This window comes from Cinclus cinclus, chromosome 27 (genome assembly GCF_963662255.1).
Source record: "Cinclus cinclus chromosome 27, bCinCin1.1, whole genome shotgun sequence".
Classification (NCBI taxonomy): domain Eukaryota; kingdom Metazoa; phylum Chordata; class Aves; order Passeriformes; family Cinclidae; genus Cinclus; species Cinclus cinclus.
Genome location: NC_085072.1, coordinates 4,749,515 through 4,768,447, shown reverse-complemented (window position 1 = coordinate 4,768,447; position 18,933 = coordinate 4,749,515). Strand labels below are relative to the sequence as shown.

General features: G+C 48.8%; 1 protein-coding gene across 1 annotated transcript; it reads left to right on the top strand.

Annotated features, from left to right (window-relative positions):
• Positions 1-786: 786 nt before the first annotated feature.
• On the top strand, positions 787-18,600 carry PTPN22 (protein tyrosine phosphatase non-receptor type 22). The gene is made up of 21 exons (XM_062509805.1): positions 787-889; positions 3,751-3,859; positions 4,813-4,889; positions 5,835-5,930; positions 6,329-6,367; positions 6,796-6,867; positions 6,946-7,005; positions 7,367-7,509; positions 8,269-8,335; positions 9,324-9,401; positions 9,915-10,007; positions 11,359-11,435; positions 12,392-13,119; positions 14,135-14,221; positions 14,374-14,504; positions 15,185-15,212; positions 15,552-15,632; positions 15,926-16,029; positions 16,704-16,734; positions 17,480-17,557; positions 17,861-18,600. Exons 1-21 carry the CDS (start codon positions 803-805, stop codon positions 17,923-17,925), a joined length of 2,331 nt encoding a protein of 776 aa, XP_062365789.1. The 5' UTR covers positions 787-802; the 3' UTR covers positions 17,926-18,600.
• Positions 18,601-18,933: the final 333 nt, after the last annotated feature.

The following is an 18,933-nucleotide window of genomic DNA, read 5'->3' as shown; positions in this document are numbered from 1 at the left end:
GCATCATTAATTTGACTTCTATAGTCTGCTGGAGTCAGATGTGATCCTCTCTTCTGGCAAAACCCATGAGGTGTGGGGAATGGTGGCTGGAAGAGTTGACCTGAAGCACCTGGATGGTTTTCTCTGGAAGTCATGCAGTAACATCTGCTTGGGTGTCAGCATCTGCCTGAAGGATTCCTTCAAAATATTTTACAGCTGATGTGGAAAGCAGACTAAAACTTCCATGCCTGGAAAGTGTCCAAGGCCAGGTTGGATGGGGCTTGGAGCAACCTGGGATACTGGAAGGTGTCCCTACCCAATGAGATGAGCTTTAAGGTCCCTTCCAACCCAAACCTTTCTGAGATTCTATGTAAAAAGTGTGAAGAGGGGCTGTGGATTTTCCATGCTTTCTTATGGACTCTTCCAGTCGCATTCCGGGTTTGAAGCCTTCCTGGAGAAGCACAGCCCTTTGGGATGTGAATCCTCCACGGTTGCCCCCCGTGCTCATCCCTGGGTACCCCAGGCAGTGGTGGCTGAAGGAATTGAGGTGGTGGTGGGGGGGTTTGGACTGGTGTCCAACACGTCCCTACCCTTGTCCTCGGTGCTGCCCACCCCATGCCAGGTGGGGGTGGTTGGAGCAGGGGGTGCCAGGGCCCCGTGCCTGTGCTGTGCTGTTTGACCAGGATGATCTGCTGCGCACTAATTTCCTTTGGGGCTGTGATGAAGTCAGAAAACCACAGGCAGCTCCCCGGCGCTGCCTTCCGCTGCGGATCACTTGACATGTCCCTTCCCAGGAGGGCCAGGCCAGGCACGCTCCGGCACCATGGACCAAAGGGACATCCTGCTGCAGAACCTGGAAAGGGCCCAAGGCAAGAAGCTCAGCCCAGGAGAGTTTGCAGAGGAGTTTTTGGTGAGTTCGCTCAAGGCTTGGCTGGGTGTTTCAGCTCAGTGTTTCGGAGGGAAAAGCTCTGTCACCTCTCAAACCTGTGACACTGAGGTATTCTAGGAGTTTTATAGCAGACACCCAGAAGTTAACGGGACTAAGAGGAATGTAAAGACATGGTAGGAATTTAATAGTTTGCATTTGAGCTGTTTGCTTTTTAACTAATTACCCGAGTGCTTCCTGTTCTGTTTGGTGAATGCACTTGTCGAGGCACGGTTTCACTTTGCCCGGTAACAGAACTGGGGGGACAGGGAGGAATATGGAGCCTCTGGCCCTGGTGACACAACTGAGGACACAGGGAGGAATATGGAGCCTCTGCCCTTCTCCCCATTGCAATCTGTGGCACACGTTCCTGTCAGGGATCTCCGGTTTTGCCTTGACTTAGCTTGTCCTTGTTTCTATAGAGCCCAGGGTGCCCAAGGCAGCTGTGGGTGCCCCATCCCTGGAGGTGTCCAAGGCCAGGGTGGACAGGGCTTGGAACAACCTGGGAGAGTGGCAGGTGTCCCTGCCCATGGCAGGGGGTGGAATGAGAAGAGCTTTAAGGTCCTTTCCAATCCAAATAATTCTGGGTTCTGCTCCTGGCCCCTCCTGGAAACTTTCTTTCTCCCTCAAGGCAAAACCTGCACAAAATGCTGATGGCTCCCAGCAGCCCCTGTGTTGTGCATTAACCTGAGTTTGTAAGCTCTCTGATATATTTTTTGGTCTGAGTGCCAGGGGGGAGGCTCAGATGCCAATGCACCAACTCATGACTAAAGCTGGTGGCTGGAGGTGGCTCTTGCTCTATCAGCTGGAGGCAGGTGGCTCTGACAGGCTGTCTGGGCTGCTCAGAGAGGCAGTGACATTGCCCAGCTTTCACAGGCATAGGGAAGGGTAAAACTGGTACCTCTGTGAGATCTGAGATGTGTCAAACACTGCACTGACCTGGAAGTGGGCTCTGGGTTACTGAGGGGTCCCCACAAGCTCCAGCCCTGCTCTGTTGTACCAGCAAAATCTGGCACTTCAAACACTCAGGGAAGGCTGAGTGTGCTTGGTTTCCAGGTGTCTGGGGTGGAGGGAAGTGATTAATCTGAGCCTGCAGTGACAGTCTGTTGTTCCATGGAACAAAGTGCTGTCACAGCCTGCTGAGTTTCCCTTCTCTCTGCCGGGTTGTTTGTGTGTGTGAGGCAGTGGGCTCTGAGCCCTGGTGCTCAGGCTGGCTCCAGCAGCCTGATGTATTAATTTTTTTATCAAAATGGCAGGTGGAAATGGTCAAGGCTGCATTTTCTGCTGTATGGGATAAGATTTTCTGAGAATGACCTGATTTGCAGCTACTTTTGCAAGGCAGTGGCCTCAGCAGGCCATTGTGCTGGCTTCTGCTTCCAAATGTGATAGAAACACTCAGTGCCATTCCTCCATCCCAATTCCTGCCCTCTCCTTGTGGGACCAAGCATTTTCACGTGCAAATTGTGGTGATGTTACTATAAATTATAGAGGTTTTTCCCTCTTCCCTTTTTCCCTCTGTGCAGTCTCACAGCTGCACACTGCCCAGGGAATGGACACAGCCCAGAGCTCCAGGAGAGTTTGGACATCACTCTCAGGGATGCACAGGGTGGGATTTTGGGATGTCTGCAAGGCCAGGAGTTAGACTCAATGATTCTTATTTGTCCTATCCAGCCCAGGATATTCCATGGTTCTGTGATTCCTGCTTCCTTTTTCATACCTAGGCATTTCCCAGGTGGTCTCGTGTCACATTATTCAGGGCCAGAAAAGTCAGATGATTCAGGGCCTTGGCTCTGGGAAGACTGGTTTTAGTATGGAGTGATGCCCTCTCCATGAAAAATTTCCCTGGAAGCTGGGGGTGCACTGGAAGGAAGAAGGGGAGGATGTGACCAACACCAGAATTGCTCAGAAGGTTACAGGGATGTGGAGGCTACAAAACCCACCCTGCTCCCATAATTTCTATCCCACTGTGTCTGCCCCACATTCTTAATTGAGACTGGACATATGGACTATTCTGAGCCTCCTGTACCTCCTCCCTGACTCATTCCATCAGATCTCTGAGATTTAACTTCTATTGTGGCTGAATTTAGTGTTTCAAAACTGCAATTTAATATTAAAAAACAGAAACCTGGACACAAAAATATGAAAGAAAACATACAGAGAGAATGGTGCTTCTGAAGCTGATGGTAAAAAAATAGCGTGTGTTATTCAGAAGCTGGTGGCAGTGAAATAAAATTCTGTGCTTTGCCAGGAGAGAGATGCTTTAACTCTCTGTGAGTGCTGCAGCTTTATCCTGAAAAGGAAAGAGATGTGAGATTTTCAGCCCCAAGGGTCTGTCCCAGGACTCTTTCTCCCTTTTCTTTCATCAGCCCATGGAACCACTCTGCTCCAGCTGCTCGTGCTCCCTTAGTGACTTGAGCATTGCTGCTTCCAGCGACAGATGGGAGCATCTCTACCAAAGTGAGAAAAATCAGTGGATTTACCTGTCTTTTCTGGTATCAGTTGTTGCAGGTGCTTTGACATTGTCCCTCCTCTGACCCAGGTGCCATTTATACTGAGTGGTTCCCCTGGGCCTGGCTCACCTGTGAGGGAGATGCTTTGTGTCACTTCACAAGCTGACGTGTGGGCACTGCCTCAGCACACACTTTCCATTCTTCAGAAGCCTCTGCTGGGGCCCTTAGGTGGTTCTGTCTCTATTCTTGATCTGAGCAAAGCCACTCAGGAAAGAATTAATGGTGCCAGCCCTGCTTTGTGGTAGCAAATGTGACCCCTGGAGACCTTCATGTGCTCTGTAGTGGTGGGCTGGCTGTAGCACGTCTGCTGTAATTTGTTCCACTCTTTTATCACAGAAGCTGAAGAGACAGTCAACAAAGTACAAATCAGATAAAATCTATCCTACAGCAGCGTCTGAGCAGCCAGAGAACATCAAGAAGAACAGATACAAGGACATCTTACCTTGTAGGTTGGAAATGGCACATGTTCCTACTCAGCCTTTTGTTTTTCTTGCTTTTCTTGTTCTCATCCCCTGGTGCATGCCTGTACAGTTGTCTGTGAGCATCTCACTGCTGTCGGTTGGCTTTGAGTCCTGCTGTTCAGATTCAGGGCTTTAGCTACTGCAGTGCCTGCTCTGGAGGACTTTGGCACATATCAGCATTCTCAGGCACGTGGTGGGATTTTGGGGAAGTCCCATGCAGGGATAGAAGCTGGACTCGATGATCACTGTGGGTCCTTTCCAGCTCAGGATATTCTGTGATTCTGTGCTATTTCTACAGACAGAATTTCTATTCACTAGGAGACATATCCTCCAGTGATTATCATTGCAACATTTCTGCAACCACTTGTGTCCAATGTCCTTTGGACAGCGATGTCTCCGTGATGCACAAAGCAGACAACAGGCAAAGCCTGCTGTGGTTTGTCTTGGCTTGGTGCAGAGGTCTCCAAAGGATGCTGTCCCAGGATCAGAGCAGCCTGTCTCTTTCATGCATTCCAACTTGGTAAAGAAAGTAAATCACAGAGTCATTAAGGTTGGAAAAGATCTCCAAGATCGAGTCCAGCTTTCAGACCTTTGTGCCTAACCCCACAGACCTGGTTAGAGCCTGGAGTGCATTTAGGTGTTTTTGGGCTTGGCTTGCTGCATGGTCAGAGGGGATCAGCATTGCACTGGGGCAGTGGCAGCACCTGCAGCTCCCCCTAAAACGTCCCTCGCTCTTCAAAAGGATCTTCTCCATGCCCTGTGTGTGTGGGCAGCAGGGCTGTGGGAGGTGTGGGGGGGACATCAGCTGCTTGCACAGCCACCTCCCCACCCTGGGCGAGCTCTCTGACCTGAGTGCTCCCCCAGAGCCCCCTGTGCTGCCCTCCAAGGCTCAGTGACCATGAAGGACAGACACTGACTGCTTCCCCTGCTTTTGCAGTCGACCACAGCAGAGTGGAGCTGTCCCTGATCACATCGGACACAGATTCTCATTACATCAATGCCAGCTTCATCAAGGTTTGCCTCTTTTGTGGTGTTTTGTCCTGCAAAGGTGTTGGTGGTGCCGCCTCGGTGGGTTGTGCCGGGGGAGCAGGTCGGGGGCTCTGGTGAACCAAAGGGCTCTGCAGCAGTTTCTGGGCTGTGCTCAGGGACAACTGATGTAAGAATATGAGAGAGCCCTCAAACCCCCCCTGCAGCACAGAGGCACTGGGCTGTGGGGCAAGGGACACGCTCGTGCCGGCGGTGGAACAATTTGTGGTTCACAGCCCCAGCTTCCTCGTTGCCACTGCTGCCTTTGGTGGGTGCAAAACTGCCTGTGGCCAGAGTCACCTGGGCTGAGAGCAGTGCAGAGGCAGGAAACTGCAGTGCTGCATGGCTGGGACCTGCTGCTGGGGCGAGCAATGGGGCAGACCAGTGTGGGACAGTGCTCCTTCTGCAGCTCCACGAGTTTTGGGACTGTCCTGGGCCCGCAACCCTTCTCTGACTGACAGATACACATACATACAGACATACATACATTGATAGATAGATAGATAGATAGATAGATAGATAGATAGATAGATAGAAGGCTCCCTTCATTCTCTGTGACAGTGACCAGTGACCCAGGGCCCTGTGTAACCTGTCTGCAGAAGAACAGACCTTCCCAACAGGATCACAGCTCATTCTTTGGCCGTCAGCAACAAAGCTGTGGCCACATCACCTCCAAACTCCCAGAGGCACTGTAAGAACTGGTGCTGGTCTCTGGAGGAGATCTCAGCTCAATCCCAGCTCCCCAGTTTGACCCTGCCTTTGGTTTGCACACCACTGCTTGAGTTAATGAATGTGCCCAAAATTCAACTACATGGAAGTCCTTCTAAATCCTTAATGAGCTTGCTGATAGAAGTACATTCAGAGAGAGGAATTACTTTATTTCTGCTGGTGAACTATGCACAGACGTGTCCATGTCTGCTTTGAATATTCCAGGGTGTCTATGGGCCAAGAGCATACATTGCAACCCAGGGTCCTCTCCCCACTACTGTCACTGACTTTTGGAGGATGATTTGGGAGTATGAAGTCCTGGTAAGGTGCAGATTTATATTTAAACCTTATATGTCCTTTTTTTTTAAAAAAAAAGAAAACTTGTCCTGCCAGCCAGAAGTCCTTTGTGAGCCAGTGGGAGTGTCAGGGATTCTCTCCAGATGTTTTGTGTGCCCCATAGCTCTCCTGTCAGCCTCCTGCCACTTGTGCCAGGGCAGGAGTCTGCTGGTGCTGTCCCTGCCTTTGGGCTTTGGCTGGGGAGGTTCTGGGGAGGCTGTGGGTGATGTCCCAGTGTGACTCCTCTGGCAGTTGGGGCTTGACAGAAGGCAGCCCACAGAGTTTCCTTATCACTGAAAAGTACCCACAAGAGATGAGTTTAATTTTGCTGCCTAGATAAGAAACTTGTGCTCAGACTTTCCTAATGAATCTTCTTCCTGCAGGTCGTGGTCATGGCTTGTATGGAGTTTGAAATGGGGAAGGTGAGTAGTGTGTCACAGGTAGCCCTGAGTGCCAGGGCAGGGTGAGAGATGCAGATTTTTATTAAATCCCATTAGTGACAGTGAGTTTCTCTTTGATATAAGCTGGTTTTTGGGTCTCCAGCTGCAAATGGTCCCATGGGAGATGTCCCTGCCCATGGCAGAGGGTGAAATGAGATGATCTTTAAGCTCCTTTCCAACTAAACCAGTCTCTGACACCATGAAATCCTTTGGCCATTTCCAGTAGTGTAGGGAATCTCTCTGGAAAGGGAAAACCAGCAGTGGCAGCTCCAAGGAAGGGGAGGCTGGAGCTGGACAGCAGCAAGAGCTGAGCCTCTTCCCAGCATGAATTTTGTCCTGAAAAGTGAAAAAGGAGACAGCACAGCTGGGCCAGTGGGGAATAACCAAACACATCCTGCTTGTTCCAACAGAAGAAATGTGAGCGGTACTGGGCAGAGGTGGACAGCTCCCCCCTGCACTGTGGCCCTTTCTCCATCACCTGTGTGAGTGCAGCCACCTCAGCACCCTGCCCCACCCCGGGGCAGCCACAGAAAATCTGACTCTGACTCCTTCTTCTGCAGGAGGCTGAGGAGAAGAGGAATGAGTATGTGATTAGGACTTTAAAGGTGACCCTGAACGAGGTAAGGAGGAAAGATCAAGGCAGAAAATGCACCTGGGCTGGCTTTGTTATATAAATAATATATTAAAAATATGGTACATTTTGTGCAGAAAATTTTGCATTGCTCAGGCTGCTGAATTAGATTTGACAGCAGTTGAGGGAACAAAGGAAGTAAAAAATTCATTAACTCAGACCTCAATTTCTGAAGCTGTTTTTCAGTCATGGCAAATCAGACTCCGGGTAAGTGAGGCCAAGAATGTCATAAAACAGCTCCTGCAGCAAAACCAACTGCAGACTGCTCTGTCCTTTGCTGCTGATGCAGGTGGGAGCTGGGGATGGAGCAGAAATCCAGCAGAAATCCTGCCACTGCTCTTCTCCTGCAGGCAACCCGCACCATCTACCACTTCCACTACAAAAACTGGCCAGACCACCACGTCCCCTCATCCATCGAGCCCATCCTGGAGCTCGTCAGGGACATTCGCTGCTACCAGCCCGATGACAAGGTCCCTGTCTGCATCCACTGCAGGTGGGTGACCTGGCTGCCAGCAGGGAAGGGCTGCTGGCCCCAGACCCCCGTGCTGCCATGTCCCCAGGGGTCACAGGGCAGGGAAACTGGCCAAGCCCATAGCCAAGCTCCTCTTGTAGGGAGCTCTAAGGCAAAGGACAGACAGCATGGCCAGGGGGCAGGGAAGGAGGCCAGCAACAGAATCACAGAACCATGGAATTGTTTAGGTTGGAAAAGTCCCTTAAGATGGTCGAGTCCAACCATTTGCCCAGCACTGCCAAGGCCAGCACTAAACCACGTCCTCAAGTGACACATCCACACCTTTTTTTCAATGGTGACTTCACCACGGCCCTGGGCAGCCTGTGCCAGTGCTTGACAATGCTTTTAGTGCAGAAATCTTCCCTAATATGCAATTGAAACCTCCCCTAGGGAAGCCCTTTCCTCTTGTCCTGTCCCTTGTAAGTTGGGAGAAGAGACCAGCACCTGGCTACACCCTCCTGTCAGGGAACTGCAGAGAGTGTCTGGGTCAGAGACCGCCACCACCACCGGGCATGTCCACGTGTGGCTGGTGACCACAGCAGGACTGAGAGCTGCTCTCAGGGGATGAGCTGTGCCTCCCAGCCCTGTGCAGCATAGCCCTGCGTGGGCTGAAGCTGCAGCATCCTGCGGGTCTGCAGGATGTGTGTGGGACAGCAGGGTCACAGGTGGCTGTGGGTTTTCTCCAAACATCCCTGTCAGAAAACACAGCGTGCCCACCCTGTGCCTGGGCTGTCATTGCAGTGCTGGCTGCGGCAGAACCGGCGTCATCTGCGCCGTCGACTACACCCAGAAGCTGCTCAAGGATGGGGTGAGTGCCAGCCCTGCACCCCTGTGTCCCTCCCCAGCCTTCCCTCTTCATTTCACCCCCTCTGACTGTGCTCAGGTGGATTCCAGGTGAATGGGATCTCCCCACAGCCTGACTGGAGAACGGCACTGGCTGAAGTGCTGGTTCCCCATTCCCAATTTGTGCCACTCCTCTGTCTATACACCAGTGGGGCAGAATCCCCCCTCCACTGCTCCCTCTGGCCAGGCCTTCAGCTCTCAAGTGCTGACCTTCACTCTTCAATACATCTTTACTGTCTACATGTGTCTCTCCAAACTCACACATCAGATATTCAGTGTTTCCAAACCATGTCTTTGCTTTACTCTGACTTTCCAATAATGGTACAGGCAGTAATCCCTGGCCTCAGGGCAGGTGCTGGGACTCAGAGGAGAGCCTGCTGTCTTCTGTTCTGTAGCTCCCTGAACCCACCCAACTGGGAAATCAGTGTCACGTCCATCGTGCTGGCCACAGCTGTTATAAAAGGGTATTTTCTGTGGAGCGTGAGACAGGAGGGAGGAGGATGGTTTGTAATAAATAAAATAGCACTTTAAGCAGGCACTTTGTTAAAAATTATTGCAGTAGCAGGCCTGGATTTCAGACAGTGCTCCGAACTGTGTCATGACTTGGAAGCTTCATGGAATTAGACCTGTGTGTAATTTTTGATCAGAGAAATCATAGAAATCATTGAAGTATCTGGGTTGGAAGGATCTTAAAAATCCTCTCCTTCCAGCCCCCCTCTCCTTCCAGCCCCCTGCCATGGGCAGGGACACCTTCCACTGTCCCTGGTTGCTCCAAGCCCCAGTGTCCAACCTGGTGTTGGACACTTCCAGGGATCCAGGGGCAGCCACAGCTTCTCTGGGCACCCTGTGCCAGGGCCTGCCCACCCTCCCAGGGAACAATTCCTTCCCAATACTAAATCTAAATCTCTCCTCTTTTAGTTTGAAACCATTTTGTCTTTTCTCTTTCTTGCCAGATTCTTCCAGTGAATTTCAGTGTTTTCAGTCTGATCCAGGAAATGCGCACACAAAGACCTTGCATAGTGCAGACCAAGGTGTGTTTGGGGAACATCACCAGCTGGTCCATGCTGGCACCTCACCTTTTCCCAGGAGGGTTCACAGCAGGGAAACCCAGAGCAGTGGTGCTGGTGGGAGCTGGGGTGTGGAGATGTTGTGCAAAGTCCCTTTTCTGAACAGAAGAGTGATTTGGAAGAAATTAATTTGGTAGTTGAACTTTTCCTTGTGGACAGCTGGGCCAGTGCTCACAGTGTGATTTATTGAATGCTTACTCTGTGAAATCAGGGACTGTCCAGGCAATAAAGTGGGAACTTTTCTCAGCTGCAACAGACTGAAGAGGAAGCTCAATGCAGAACAGCATTGTTTGCACACCCAAAAACCCCCCAAATGCTTCAATGTGAACCCTGTGAGAGTTGAGGCTTCTGCCTCTTCTCAGAATTCACACCCTGCCAACGGACAGGAAAGGCAGCTTCTCTTGGGGAAAAAAGAGGTGACCATTTACAGGTCCCACTGCTGCTGGCTGTCACATTTTTTGCCTGTCTGGAATGCAGGAGCAGTATGAGCTGGTTTACGATGCGGTGATCGAGCTCTTCAAAAGGCAGATTCAAGAACTCGATGCCCAGAAAGATTCTGCTGCTTCACAGGTAAAAGTCCCAGGACAAACACCCTTGCAGCCTGGGCACTCCAGCTCTAACCTCAATTCCTGCTGCAGACCTGGGATGAATTCCCATATTTTCTGCTCCTCTTGATACCCAAACTGAGTCTCTTTTGATGTTAATCAGTTTTAATGAGAATCCACCTCTTCCCCTGAATGTGCAATGCTCATCACAAACAAGACCTAGATTTTCTTCAGTCTCAAAACCATTTTCTATTTTCTATATATTTTTATGTTTGTTTAATGTCACAAGCGAATAGCACAGCACGAATTTTCTACAGTAGTGACTGATTTCCGTGAGGATGTGCCAGTGAAACTTGTCTTCATGGAGTGCTTGCAAACAGCTGAGGGATTTTCAGACCAGGTTGGGAAGGTCCAGGTTGGGAAGCTTGGGATCACAAAGCAGTGAGGCTGAAAAGTGTTACCTCATGTGTGCTAGTGAGTGAATCAGCACTACAGCCTGTCTGTGGTAGGGCATGGGGGAAATATCTTGTGAAAAAAACATGACAAAGTCTCACAAATCTGTTACACTTCTGAGGAAAAGAAATGTGGGCTTGGTATGAAGTTGCATATTAACAGGAATTGCCAAAACATCTCAGGCTGAGGTTTTCTTTGCTCTTGCTGTTCTGTGACTGCTGACGTGGGCCCAACTGGATCAAAACCAGGAAAGTAAATGCATCACAGCAAAGCCTGGAAGGTCACAGTGAGCTCATTTTGTCAGAAACTTTTATCTAAAGAATTGGGAAGGGGATCCTGCAATGGGACTTGTGCCTCAGTTTTTTTGCTATAGGGTTTGCACGACATTCCAAGCCAGAGCTGAATGAGAAAAGAACTGGAAAAAGCCTTTTTGGACTGGTTAAGGACAGTCTGTGAGCAAAGGCCACACAAGGCTGGGTTGACACAAAATGCAGAGGACGTTTCAAGTCAGGATGTGGTTTTGTAGCTCTTGCCCAAACCTCTTGCCCCCCTAAACCTCCCTGCTCTCTGAGGACACTGTGCAGAACATGGGGCTGGCCATGAGCTGGTGTCACAAACAAAACCAGCACCCAGCTTGCCCAGTATGGGTTCCTGAAAGCAGGGTGTCTGCACAGGCTGCCTGCCAGCTGTTTGGCACAGCTGGATGGTTGTAGGGCCCGCTGTACTCTCACTTCAGAAAGGTGCTGGCAGGAGTTGCTCTTCAGGAAGTTCTGTCTGCAGTTTTCTGCTCCATCTTGGTGTCATTTCCCAAGTGCTTTAGTAATTAGAAGTATTTGGCAAACATCCCAGCTCCTGAAGCAGCATGTTGGTGTTCTTTGCATTCTGCCTCCTCACTCTTGTTTGCAAACATTTCCTTTCCCTAGGAAGGAGCAGGGCATCCTGCAGCCAAGCCAGTCCTGACTCCAGTAGAAGACATTTATGGCCTGAGTTTACTTACCTGGTAAGGCCTCAGCACAAATATCCCTGCTTGGTTATTTGCAGTCACCCACAAGATTTCAGAGATTAACTTTTTGATGTGTGCTTTGGAAGACTTTAGCTATCAGGATCTTCTGCCTCCCTTGAGTCCCACTTTGACTCTTCTGTTTGTTCCTAACATAATTCATAGAGTCATAAAGGCTGGAAAAGTCTTCTGAGACCACTGAGCACAACCATTAACCCAGCACTGCCAGGTCCAACACTAATCCATGTCCCCAAGTGCCACGTCTACATGTTTTTTGTACACTTCCACAGATGGTATTCCCACCACTTCCCTGGGCAGCCTGTTGCAATGCCTGATCACCCCCCCAGTGAAGAAACTTTTCCTAATTTCCTAACAATTCCTGCTCTTCTCACTGATGTGTCTCAACCTGCTCCTTGTGTGCCATTATCTATCCCCTTCTGCCCTGGGCTTTGTGTCACACAGTGTTTCACATATGAACTGAAAACATCGTAAAACAGCATAAAACAGTATTTAAAAAGTTCTCATGAATACAAAGGCTGGGTCATCCCAGCCCTCTGCCTGGCATGGAATGCCCCCACACTGGTCCCATCTTCCATCTGCACATTCCACTCCAGTGCCCCTTGCTGCAGGAATAGCAATCCTGAGGGTCCAGCTTCCCGATAACAGCAGCTTCTGAGAGTGGTGGATCTCTCTGTGGACATGTTTGGGATTGCAGTGTCTGCTTTCTGTAATTAATTTTGCCTTTTGGTTCAGTGTGCTGACATAGAGGGGCCTCCTCTGTTCACCATTTAACAGTGTTGAAATGGAGCACAGTCCTTCCCTGTGCTCCTTGCTTGAGGCTGGGCTGGGCTATGCATTCCTGAGGGAATTGCTCCTGTGGGCTCTGTTAGTGGGCTAACATTTTCTGAGCCCTCCATGGCTTTGACTCCACACCACTTCGTTTGCTTTTCCTGCAGCTCTGAGCCAGAGGAGCGGGCTCCACACCAACATCTCCCTCCACACGAGGATGGCCACCAACATCTCCCTCTGGGGGCACAGAGCAAAGCATCCCTACCCTCGCCATGTGCCCCAGGAGCACAGCACAGCTCTGCCCAGAGAGTGCCCCCCATCAGACAGGCCATCTCCTTCGGGGCTCTGAACTTCATCAGCTGCAGGAAAGGAGCAGCCAGCGAGCCCTGGGGTGCTGGGGATGCCCCTCAGAAACGCCGCAGCTGGGCGCTGGAGCTGGACCCAAAGGGAGCAGGCAAGAGGGAGCCTGGTGCCAGAGCACCTCTGGCATGGACTGTATCGACCCCTCTAGCTCTGGGGCAGCAGGAAGAAGGCTGGGAATGGGATGCAGGGGATGCCAAGCCTGTTTGGAGTCCACAGTGGGTAAAAGCTGGTCACTTGAGCTTCCAGGGTGGATTTTCCCCTGCGGACCTGAACCCCTCCAGACGAGCAGCAGATGTCCCCCCAGGCCACAGGAACCAGGGGCAATGCCCTCACCCTCACCTGTGCTCAGCAGAAGACCCCTACTTCTCATCGCTCTCTCCAGACAAGCCCGTGTCCCCCGTGTTTCCCTTTCTGGAAGGGCAGCATGAGCTCCTCCCTCCATGCTCTGCCAGTGCCCCGCTGCAGCCCGGCACAGCCAGCTCCTCATCATCCCACCACGCTCCCCCGAGCCAGGAGAGGATCTTCCCCTCGGGTGAGTGCTACTGGGACAAGGGGACTTGTGGGACCCGGTCACTCTGGACTGGGGTGTGCTGGAAGGAGTGGTCAGTGTGGTGTCCAGGCAGGGCTGTAGCTGCTCCTCAGGACTGGGCTCCCATGGGACCTGAGGGAGCAGCTGGTTTCATCCTCACACTCTTTTCATCCTGCCTGAATTTTTTTCCCATAAATGTTTTTAGAACAGTGTAATTTTTGGTGTGTGCATTACACAGCTGCTCCGAACCACTGTGTCACTTCGGAATAGCTCTCACAGGGAGGCAGGGATGGTGCTGACCAGTTCTTACACCAAGGTGCTCCAAAAAACATTCCAAAAACTCCCAGAAATTGTTTTTTCTGAGGATTTCAGGTCAAACCCCACTCTTTGCTGCAGAGTGTCATGCAGGGGACACTGAAATCTCACTGAGACAGAGAGATCCAGGACTTCAGGGGCCCTGAGCAGCCTCGGTGATACCCCTGCCCATGCTGGGGGTGTTGGATCTAAATGGTTTCTAAGGTCCCTTCCAACCCAACCCATTCTATGATTCCATGATTCAACACAAGTGTTTTGCCCAGATCTGTAGCTTGAAATCCATCACCTGTCACATGAGGAAGGTGGAATTATTCCTTGTTCTGGTTAGTCCTGGTCCAATCAGACATTTCCTATTGTCCACAGCTTTGGCATTTGCTCCACTTTGTCCTGCCCAGGCCTCTCAGCATTAAAGACCACGAAGACATGTTCCTTATCCCAGTGCCCTTGGGAAGGCCTGGGAGTTGCAGCCCAAGCCAAGCAGCAGCAGAACCACCAGCTGTGTGCCTGGCTCTGTGCTGAGTTATGCTCACTTTCCTTGTGCAATTGGTGCTGGGAGTTATTTGGGTGTTTAAGCACAGTTTAGAGGTGTTTAACCTTAATCTCTGGCGCGTGGCGGGACAGGAGCAGCCCCCTCCCCTACACAGGTCTGTGGTCCCCCTCGTGTCCTGCCATGCCAGTAACCTGTCCATGTGCCCCCAACCAGCCCCCCTGCCACAGCCTGATGATGATGATGCTCCTCCACCCCTGCCCCAGCGCACCCCCGAGTCCTTCATCGTGGCCAGTGAGTCGGGTGAGTGATAATCAAAATTAAATATGGGTCATAATCAACACTAAAGGTGGGTCTGAGCAGCGCTGAGGGCTCATCCAACATCGGGGTGGTTCCGTGGCCTCTGGCAGTACCTGGGATGAGGAATGAGCTCTCTGGTGCTCAATTGCTTCTAGGACAATTTCCTCAAGCCACTTCGGATTTCCAGCTTCCAGACAGAAATCCAAATATTGGGACGTCCTGGGAGTGGAGTGGTGAGTCTCACTCAGAGGCGTTTCGTGACCCTGTGAGACTGAGACCATGTAAGGTAACTAAGTGGCTTTTTACCTCTTTTCTGGCACTAATCCTATTCACATTTCCTTCTGTGAGAAAGACTCTAGTTTGGACACCTTCTACATGCCATAAATTATTTCATAGGATCACAGAATCATGGAATGGTTTGAGCTGGAAGGGACTCTTAAAATAGTCCCATTCCATCCCCTTGCCATTGGCAGGGACATCTTCCACTAGACCAGGTTGCTCCAAGCCCTGTCCAATATGCCTTTGAACACTTCCAGGGATTTCAGGGCTCAGGATTGGAAAGATGTGGCCTCAGTCCAGCCCTTTCTTATCAACATCTACTTTACCCCAAACATTATTTCTTGAGATTCTAAGACTAGTACAGGGTAATAAACATACTGTCCCTCATTTAGAGAAGAATAATGAAGACAGGACATTAGTGTTCTGCTGAACTACACACAGCCCTGTGGAACCAACAGGAGCTGAACAAAATGTAGGCATCTCTTGATCATCCCATAGCTGAGTGCCAGCTCTGTGAAGTGGAAGAATCAGGCACAAGTCTGTCTTCCTTTACACGAGCATGGAGGTGTATGTGGGAGGGCGTTTGCACATCACATCCTTTCCTCATCTTCTCTGCCTTCCGTGTGTTCAAGAAAACAACATTTGGATGTGGGAATTTTAAATACCTGCCTTGTTTTTTGTTTCCAGAGTGTGAAGCTTTGGAGCCCACGAACAGGTATAAGTTTAACGCTGGGATAATCTTTGGAATTAAACCCTGCTGCTTTTTTTTGCTGCCTTTTTTTTTTTTTGAAACTGCTTTATTTAGTAAATGTGTTTTTGATATGTGCTCAGTGCAACAGAAATTGTTGCTAAATAGTTCTTCAACTAAATAGTTCTAACCAGAACTAGACAGTTCTGCAAACAAGTGAACTGGTAGTTTTATGTTTCCTAATCAGCCTCCTCTTTGGCTGCATGTTGTGTGTTTCCTTTGAGACAACTGAGATAAGCTGGTTGCTTATAATATATATATTATTTTAAAGCTAGGTAAGCAGCCCTTTTATCTTTGCTTTCTCAGAGACAGCCCAGGATCGCTTTAATTCTCCTCCTCCACTTCCTGAAAGAACCCTGGAGTCATTTGCTCTCGCTGAGGCAGCAAGTAAGTGCTGAGCTCTTTTCTCAGGATGTAACTGAGGTTTTACACTCACACCTACACCTGTAGGTTTCTGACAGCATGGCCCACTTGTTCAAAGCATTATCAGGTAGTGCTCCAGCACTTCCCTGCAGGAGAGTTCAGTAAACACAATGAAAATAAACACAAGCAGGGAACCTGCAGAAAATTTCTAGAAGTGCTGCATTAGAAGAGATGAAAAGCAACAACAAAGCACTTGGAAAAAAGCAGGAGGATTTGTGAATGACCACTGAAAATGTACGTATGATGTATGTTCCCAGGTCTGCAGCCTGCTGCAAGAAATTCCTCGAGTCCTGTGGGTTTGGAGAACAAGGGCTCAGAAACATCATCCAAAGAATTCATGAAATGCTTCAGGAGGAGCAAGGTAAAAGAAACAAAAGGTGTGGAAACTGTAGAGGAAGAGAGAAGAGCTCTGGCACAGCTGGTGCTGCTCTCTCACTGGTCACTGGGAGAACAGGGCCTGCTTTGAGAGAGAGCTTGTGTTTAGGGCAAGAAAACAAAGGTAAGAAAAATATTCTGGTGTAGAACTGCAAACACCCACCCTGTCTGCAGTGGGAACAGGGTAACCCAGCCCTGCCCATGCCAGTGGCTGTGCCTTGGCACTCCATCCACCTGGAGTGCCAGTTCCTCTGGGAAAAGTACCTCGAGTGGGGTCTGAGTCCAAGTCCTACAAGGACAGAACCATCACCAGCCTCCTCTTGTTGAGCCTCCTGTAAATTATCCTCATGAGATTGTACTTTGGGGTGTTATGGTAGAACAGAAGAGCACCTGAGGAAAACAGCAAGAAAAATACAAACTGGAGGCATTTGGGATGACATGGAAAAAGCCAAAGAGAGTAGCACAAGTTTGCTTTTTATGAAATGTGATACTTGTACATTTACCAGTGAATTCCCACAGTAGCTGATCTATTTATACAAGTACATTTATCAGTGTTTTTATACATGTACATTACCAGTGAATTCCCTTTATCACAGTAGCTGATCCACTGCTTCACACATTTTTTTCTGACTCTCTTTTTCTATTTTTATTTTTTTACAGAGTTTGAAAATATTGAAAAACGTGAGAAAAAGTAAGTTTTTCAGGCTAATATCTTCCTGATGGATTTAAACAAGTATTTAAATGTGTGGGACAGAAATACCAAGAACCTGAACTTTTCCAGTGTGAAATTCCCTGCAGTTTGGAGCAGGACACACAGAGCTGTGCCAGCTGAGCACCTTCTCACCTGGAGAGCTGTAGCTGTTGTAGGAATGTCATAAGGATGCTGTGCTGCCCTTTGGGGACCTTTGGGACAAATTATCAAATTCTTCAGGTCATTCAAACCTGTGTTGCAGGACCCTACAAATGGGAGATATGAGTTCTGGAAGAATGTGAGCCCCAGTCCAGATTCTGACCAGGCTGTTCAGAGCAAAAATAAGGAATCTCCCACTATAATCCCTTTGATGTAAAATTAAAATGTTCATCTTGAAAACAGGACTGCAAAAAGGGGTTAAAGGACTTCTGAGCAAACGTTTTCTCAGCAGATCTTGCTGCAGTAGTAAATCCACTCTTTGTAACTATGGGATTGCAGAAATCAAGGAAGGAATTCTCCCCTGTTAGGGTGGGCAGGCCCTGGCACAGAGTGCCCAGAGAAGCTGTGGCTGCCCCCGGATCCCTGGAAGTGTCCAAGGCCAGGTTGGATGGGGCTTGGTGCAGGTCTGATGGTTGGACTTAATGATTTTAGAGGACTTTTCCAGCCTAAAAAATTCCATGGTTCACCAAGTCTGGCTCTGGAATTACCAGTGACCAACTGCTCCAGTCTCATTTTTTATTTCTAGGCATCTGCAGCCCGTCTTCACTGACAAAGTCATCAGAACCTGCCCCGACAAACTCTCTGAGGTCTTTCCTTAACTTTGGTATGTTTTCCTCTTTGTGTTTTGGTAGGAAGAACCTGGTTCTTGCAAGTCTAAATGTCAGGCAGAACACGTACAAATGACAAATATTTCAAATAATGCTCATTGGTATTACATATTTAGGTTTTACACATTTACAACTTTATTTGCAACTACAGGGTGTTGCTTTTCTGTCATATCTTAAAGCTTGGGAACAATCTGAAATTACAAGTATTTTCAATTCCTGTGTTATTTTAAAGGATTACATAATCAGCATCTGTAACATACAGAATTTGTTGCATTAAAAAATACACTATTTCTTCCTAGGCTTTGCAAATCGATTTTCAAAACCTAAAGGACCAAGAAATCCACCCCCAGCATGGAATATTTAGATGTAATTTATAGACTTGGCATTGCAGATTTGTGAAGTCATCCTGAAATATTCAGAATGCCCATCCCAGTGAAGCCTCCACCAAAATAAACACATCCAAAGCTGTTACACAGTATTGGCAGCTCAGGCACTTCTTGCACATTCACTGAATTTAAAACTGGAGTTTTAAAGTCAAGAATGTAAAAGTACCAGCAGCTTCCAGTTAATTCACAATGGGACAGAAGGCAAACCTTGGAATACAAGTTTTATCCCAAGGAGGGACATATTTTTGTCATTTTTTGGAATGCAATCACTTCAAAAGGATGGATTTGAGCATAAACTGATGATGGGACCCAGTGAAGACTATGGAATGATCTGGAAAGCCAACGGAGCAGAGTGAGGTGGACCAAGTCCCTCTCTCACGTTTGTAGGTCTACTGTAATCAAAGACACTGAAATATTTACGTTACTTGGACTAAAATGGAATTAGCATCCCAAATTTTAGAAATAATATAAGCTTTTCTTTTTCCCATCTGAGTGAATCAGAGCATTTGTCTGGATTTTGGGACAATAAGACTTAAGAAGGTGACTGATCCCATAGGAACTAAACCGGTGTAACTGGACCACACAATTGACTGACACAGCTTCTCTTCAATCTGGGGGAAAAAAAATAATCCGAAAACACCATGACAGCTAGCGAAATATTATTGTATTTTTAAAACAATGTTTTTAAGGATTTGTTTTTCTCCAGCACAGAATTTCTGACGGGGAGAGGGAAGATGAGATTTCTCACCAGACACCACTGCTGTTTTTATCAGCGTGGAGGGATAAAGATGCTGAAAATTGCTGTATATGATTCTTTTCCTGTAATGACAAAAAATCAAAAACAAACCACTAACCAAGGTGGGATTTGGGGAATTTGGTCAAGAATAATCTGCTGACCACTACTGGAATGGGAAACTAAGCTGGTTTAAAGTCGGGGGAATAGCCAATATTTTTTATTACTGTAGTCACGGGTTTTCTTAACAGCA